Consider the following 6,143-nt stretch of genomic DNA (forward strand, 5'->3'; position numbering starts at 1 on the left):
ACTGAAAAAATATAATAAACATTTGAGGTGTTGCATGTGTAGTGTACGTATACGTGAATGCAGATCTGGTGAAAAAGTCGTGTGGCAGAAGAAAAGTTTATGTTTTACTTGTCTATTAAATGAATCCAATATGCAAGGGCAGCAAGGCTTAGTTTTCTGTAACGCGCATTATGCATATACTGTGAAGTATATATCGATCCGGTAGGAGTTCATACACGTTTGTACGTGCTCGTATTTTTGCCCACACGCAATGAATGGAGCTCGACAGGTGGCGCACCATTGCTAATCAGGACCACTTTCTTCTAGTAGTGTGTAATCAGTGCATGCTCGTATCATTAGTGCAGTCTAAAAGAATACTGGCACCCCTGCCATGGGCACTGAACACCCTTGTGCTCCTTTCTCGCACCCTCCTCAGTGGGTGTTGAAAAAGTGAAGCACATTGAAGGCACCCTTCTCTTTAAGGGTGCTTTTACAACACCCTACAGTTTTTTTACATGTACACCCTATTCTAAGGGTGCATGCAAAAGCAGCCTTTTTGGAAGGTGCGGATTCAACAGCCTTAAGCTTGGTTCACACCGAAGGCGGGGCGGCAAAGCGGCAAAGCGAGTTTCTCAACGCGGTGAGGCGGTGAGTGCGTGCCCCTGTTCACACCGCATGGATCGCTTGGCCACCCGCGCGGCTAAAGAGGCGGGGCATCCCGCCGTGTGTCGCCATCTCAAGGCACTCTTTGGGACTTCTCATCATGTGACTCCTCTACTCTCCACATCAGGGCGCCTGTGTACCATTGAGTCAGCTGCGCAGTTCTCGCGCCTTTTCCGACTCAGTGGTGTCGCCAGTTTTGCTTTGTGACGACGCCTGCCATGACAAGTTCGGACGAAGAGGACAATATACTTTCCGTTGTAATGATTGCTTCATTATTGTCGCATCATGAACAGCTGGAAGCGGATAAAAAGTCGCGCTGCCAACGTCACTGGTGGGTCCCCAGCATTGCAGCAGCGAGATACTATGGGGCATGCTGACATTTTGTTGCCGCTCCTTCGGTCTCGCGATGTGGATTACTACAGAGAGTGAGTACCCATTAAAAACTAATAACAGTTCATCACGTTTTTAGCGATGTCTGCCACTGTAAGCAATGAGTTGTACGTGTTGTTTAAATTGCCTGGCACGTGTGTTTATTCCGCAGCTATTTGAGGATGTCCCCGAGCTGCTTCGACACACTCTTAGAAATGCTCAGGCCAAGGATAAAAAAGAATGACACCAACTATCCAAAGGCAATCCCTTCACAACACCGGCTAGCTCTAGCAATCAGGCAAGGGTTAATATGTACACATTTCGCGCGTTGAACTGCTTGTTTTTACGTCATGCACAAAAATTATTTTTTATCTTCATCATGCAAAGCCACCTAATAAGGCTGTTTCAAAGCAATTTTAAATTTACCAATATTTTTTTAGATTGTTGCCGGCAGGAGAGATGCTTCGATCATCATCGTTCAATTTTCTGACGGGCAGATCCACAGCCTCTGTCATCGTTTCTGAAGTATGCCAGGCAATTTGGGATGTACTTGGCCCCATATACGTGGCGCTTCCATCGACACAGAATGAATGGTCAAAGGTAACCTGTCAGTTGATACTTTATGTGACAGCTGTTTCTAACAGCTGGCCTACACCAATTACACTGCACATAAATGTGTTCGCCGCTTATTAGTTTATATCAGTATCGATGAAACCTCAATATTATTGTTGATGTAACCATTCGCTTCGAAATCCTTTAAGGGTAACATTGTTTTTTATGTTCTCATTGCAGGTTGCGAGCGACTTTAAAGAGAAGTGGGATATGTCACACTGTCTGGGTGCTATAGACGGCAAACATGTGATTGTGGAGTGCCCAGCAAACTCAGGAAGCCGAGATAGAAATTACAAGGGCTCATTCAGCAAATCATTGATGGAAATCAGCGATGCAAACTACAGGTATGTGTCTGCTGACGTTGTTTTGTATGTCAGTAATTATTGTTTGAGAAGGTAGCCCTGTTCATAGCAAATGCTGTGCGCATTTCCAATTAAAGGCTGAGCTACCGGTCAGCATAGTTCTGTGCTACATATGATTATATTCCACGTCACCTGCTGGTATCAAGGCACTTTCTAAAATGCAGGGCATGCAAACCCTCACCAAAGAAGTGGGGACACCATGCCCTACTTTTTGAATTATTACTTATCAACTAGCTCAGCTGTATGTTATTACTACGGCACAATTATTATTTCCATCTTTCAACTCCCTCAATAGAGGGGTGTAGGTCTGCTTGCTGAAGGTAGATCCTTCATCAAAACGTGAAGAGTCGTTCTAACATTTTACATCAAAAATCTCAATTCACACTCATGCGAGCCTCCACATAGTTTGACTGTGATGAACAAATTACGGTCAAGGAAGGGCAGTAATTGGCTGTAATTATAATGTATGGTAATTTGAGCAAAAGCACAGACACAAGAAAGAGCACGAAAACATGCAGGTGTGTTCGTCCCATTTTTTGTGTCTTTCTCTCTGTTCTCGCTAATATACCTGGGAAGATAAGGCACTACCAATTAGTCAGACAATTTATTCTAGTCAAACTATTGATTCTTTAAAAATAAGCTTTGCTGGACCATCGTTGTACGGTAAACAGTATGCTTAAATTGAACAGATGCCCAGAAATGTTTGTTCTGACTAGTGTTTATCGCAATACGCTATACGGCATGACAATTGGTTCAAAGTGTAACATGAAATCCCAATGAATGGTGCCTGTAAAACATCAATGCTAACATTTAAATTTATTTTTTTGCACTCTAGCTTTCTGTATGTGGAGATTGGTCACAACGGAAGCGAGTCAGATGGAGGCATATTCAACCGCAGCAAGCTGCAACCCCTGGTGCCCAATGGCACTCTTGGAATTCCACCAGTCGCCTGTCTTGGAAGTATTGGCAACGTGCCGTATTTTTTGTTGGTGACGAGGCATTTCCTCTAAGGACATACATGATGAGGCCATATTCTAAGAAAAGTAAGTGGAGATATCATAAAGGTACATTTCGTTTATAGTATAGCCGTGGCCCTGACATTGTTGAACCAATTGTCCATTTCAGCATAAATTGACCACTTGACAAATTTGCTTGCTTTGTACTGCATATTCACCGCACATTCATTTCGTCAACATATATGCAAGTGCATACCTTATAAATGAATGTTCTTTTGTTATTGTGCCAGCAGTACTGACAACCTAGAATTCAAGTACTTACAATTGATATGCATAATAGTGCCTCAAATATGCTTGTTCGGACAGAGGTTTCTGCACAACTTTAATGTTTCATAAGTCAAGCTAATATTATAAGAAGCATCAGAGGAGCTATGCATTTGAATGTCAATTCTGTGTTTCAGATATCAGTATTAGAGCAGAAGTGCAAATAATTGGGTGCAACTAGTTTCGCTAATGCATACACACAAGTGGTGCTTTGTACTTATAGTAGTTTAGCTTCATTTAAAAACATGTACTTTCTTACAGGTCTTCATCCTGTTCTCACTGGAAACACCACAGCTTCCACGGCCCAGTCCTCCTCTATACAAAGCGATGCAACTAGCCAATTTGGGGAGCACCACCAAAATAGGATATTTAATTATAGGTTGAGCAGGGCTCGAAGAGTAGTCGAAAATTCTTTCGGTATACTCGCCCAGAAGTGGTGAATTCTTCATCGGCCATTTAAAGCAAAAGAAGAGAACAAAACGAAAATTGTGTCTGCCTGTGTGGCTTTGCACAACTTTCTTCTGAAGGAGTCACCTGCATCACGAAACATGTACTGTCCTCCAGGCACCACAGACAGAGAGGACTGGTGAGGCAACCGTACAGATTGGAGCTGGAAAACCGAGGGTGTAGTCAATGGTGCACTGATTGCAGTAGCCGGCACAGGTGGGAACTCGGCAAGGTAAACATGGCTTACTTACATGTTTTATTTCGCATGCATCTCAGGCATCTCAGGTCGTTTGAAAGCACATTGAGAAATTGTTTTGCCTCAATATCACAACCTTCTTGAAATACCTTTTGCAGGCACGCTCATTCCATTCGTGATAAAATGTGCACGCATTTCATAACACTGGGCAAGGTGCCATGGCAGGTGAAACATGTGAAAGACTGCAGATGATAACCAGTCAAGTAAGTTTACGCCATCTTAGCACATCTCTGTAGCATGGACAGCATCACGGCACAACAATACTACACAACAAAGGTAAACATCATAATACAAATGAAGAGCTATCATTTTATGTTGCCGTTTCACTGCCTTCATTATGATTGGCTACCAGATGAAAAATCACTTCAAATTATACATGTCTGTATTAAAACGTGTAAACATATCTACACAAATATAAGCAAAAACAAATTAACTTTAAAAAACAGGCGACACCATCTGAAGTCATGTCAGCAAACAAAGTTCTATTATGAAAGCACGTGTGGAAACAGGGCAACTTCAGGCTTTATTTGCACTCCAATTACTCACACTTTTTGCGCTCCCTAACCTCCTTCACTTTATGGTAAACCAAATTTTGCACCTCATGCATTGTGTCGAGCTGGTCGTCTAAAGGCAGCGTGCGAAGCATGCCAACTATCGTGAATCCAAAATGGTACAGGACGTCTTTTTGTTGTTCTCGGCCTTCGCGTGCTGTTTTTAGATGGTCTAAGCATGCCGCTGCCACATCCATAGATGTAGCTGCTTCATTGGAAATCCTGCAAATGAGAAGATGTGTGTTTTAATAACGTTCTGCACCGAAATAGGTCACAACTTACGTCTTTCGGTTTTTTTACCCTCGACGACACTTCCTGGGCCTTGGTGCACTGTAAAAAAACTAAATTAGTAAAGACATCCTCTATGGTTGGAACACATCATGTGCAGCAACAACTACAATGTTCTTGCCTTGTATTTGCCTTCTCTCCTTCTGTTTCAAGGACATCAGTCTCTTGTTGCCTGCATGATTAATTTCCAGAATTATTAGCTGCGAGTGCCTTACAAACATACGAGACAATACTTATTACTCTACTTATAAATGTCAGCCAATATCACTTGTGAAACCATTATTACGTTTCAGGACTGTCGGTGGTTTCTGCCTGACGACCGCTAAGGTCTGACGTGCTGCTGCCGCACCTCTTGAGGTCTTCTGTGTCGACTTCAAGAATGTCGATGTATATAAATTCTTCAGCTTCATCCTGGCCTGTGCCTTCTTCCTTGTAACATTCTGAACTGCACCAAAGAAAAATAAACTCCTTTTTCACATTTACTCCAAGAATATTCTAATTGCTCTTACCAGATGTATGCAGTCGAACTCAATAAGTTGCAAATGCAGTCCGTGCTTAAAATGCACGTGGGGTCAGCACTGCAAAGCAGTGCTGACATAGCAAAGTTTGTTCAAGCATACAGATATACTACTGGTATTATTGAAACCAGTTTAACATTTACCAGTCAGGCTTGCGGCCCCTTCGACGGTGGTCAATGTGTCACTACTCGAATTGAGCTCAACTGTACATATTGCACAGCAGGGGAAAGCAACGTTCTCTAAAATTACCTGGGTACAGTATGACACCACTAACAGTTTTCCAACCACGGATACACCTTAAGGTTCATTTCAAGTTACTTACCCTGTGGCCTGTTTAAAACTGATGTTGCTGCATATGCTGCAAGAACAGTTGAAAAAACATAGAATTAGTGTACTTATCCATAAAATGCTTCGAGTTCACACTGCACATGTGATGTCCCAGCATTTGACGATACTAACTAGAATAAACAATAAATTAACGGAATGCTGTGGAAACTAGGAAATTGGTGAGACGTGTAGGGACATTAACATGGCTCCACGTATACTTTCTTCATTATGAGCACCATGGCCTCGAAGTGCCTCCACTTCACTGAATTTATTTCAGCGGCTCCAGCCCCACTTTTTTTTTTTGTCCTTAATTTTTGTTTTCAGTTTAGTGAAGCTATCCTTTACGTTTTCAAATTTTGTTTGGCAGAATGCCGCTGAAAATTAAGAAAAACATTTTCACAACTTAGTAAAATTTTGCACAGCTGTGCTACTCAATCTGAAGCAATGTATGTCCTATTTTCTTCAATAGCAAAGCAATCTAGATTTTTTTT

At 42.1% G+C, this 6,143-nt stretch overlaps 1 protein-coding gene across 2 annotated transcripts; it reads left to right on the plus strand.

The window, feature by feature from the left end:
- The first annotated feature begins 812 nt into the window (after positions 1 to 812).
- On the plus strand, positions 813 to 5,289 carry LOC142764804 (uncharacterized). Of its 2 annotated transcripts, none has more exons than XM_075865339.1 (7): positions 813 to 1,067; positions 1,509 to 1,611; positions 1,804 to 1,967; positions 2,821 to 3,028; positions 3,527 to 3,944; positions 4,067 to 4,171; positions 5,101 to 5,289. In XM_075865339.1, the coding sequence occupies exons 1-4, from the start codon at positions 928 to 930 to the stop codon at positions 2,993 to 2,995; spliced, it is 582 nt and encodes a 193-aa protein (XP_075721454.1). In that variant the 5' UTR covers positions 813 to 927; the 3' UTR covers positions 2,996 to 3,028; positions 3,527 to 3,944; positions 4,067 to 4,171; positions 5,101 to 5,289. The 2 variants fall into 2 exon arrangements, with proteins under 2 accessions (XP_075721454.1, XP_075721453.1); XM_075865338.1 differs by having other exon boundaries at positions 814 to 1,067; positions 1,452 to 1,611.
- Positions 5,290 to 6,143: the final 854 nt, after the last annotated feature.

This window comes from Rhipicephalus microplus, chromosome 6, assembly GCF_043290135.1.
Source record: "Rhipicephalus microplus isolate Deutch F79 chromosome 6, USDA_Rmic, whole genome shotgun sequence".
Lineage (NCBI taxonomy): Eukaryota > Metazoa > Arthropoda > Arachnida > Ixodida > Ixodidae > Rhipicephalus > Rhipicephalus microplus.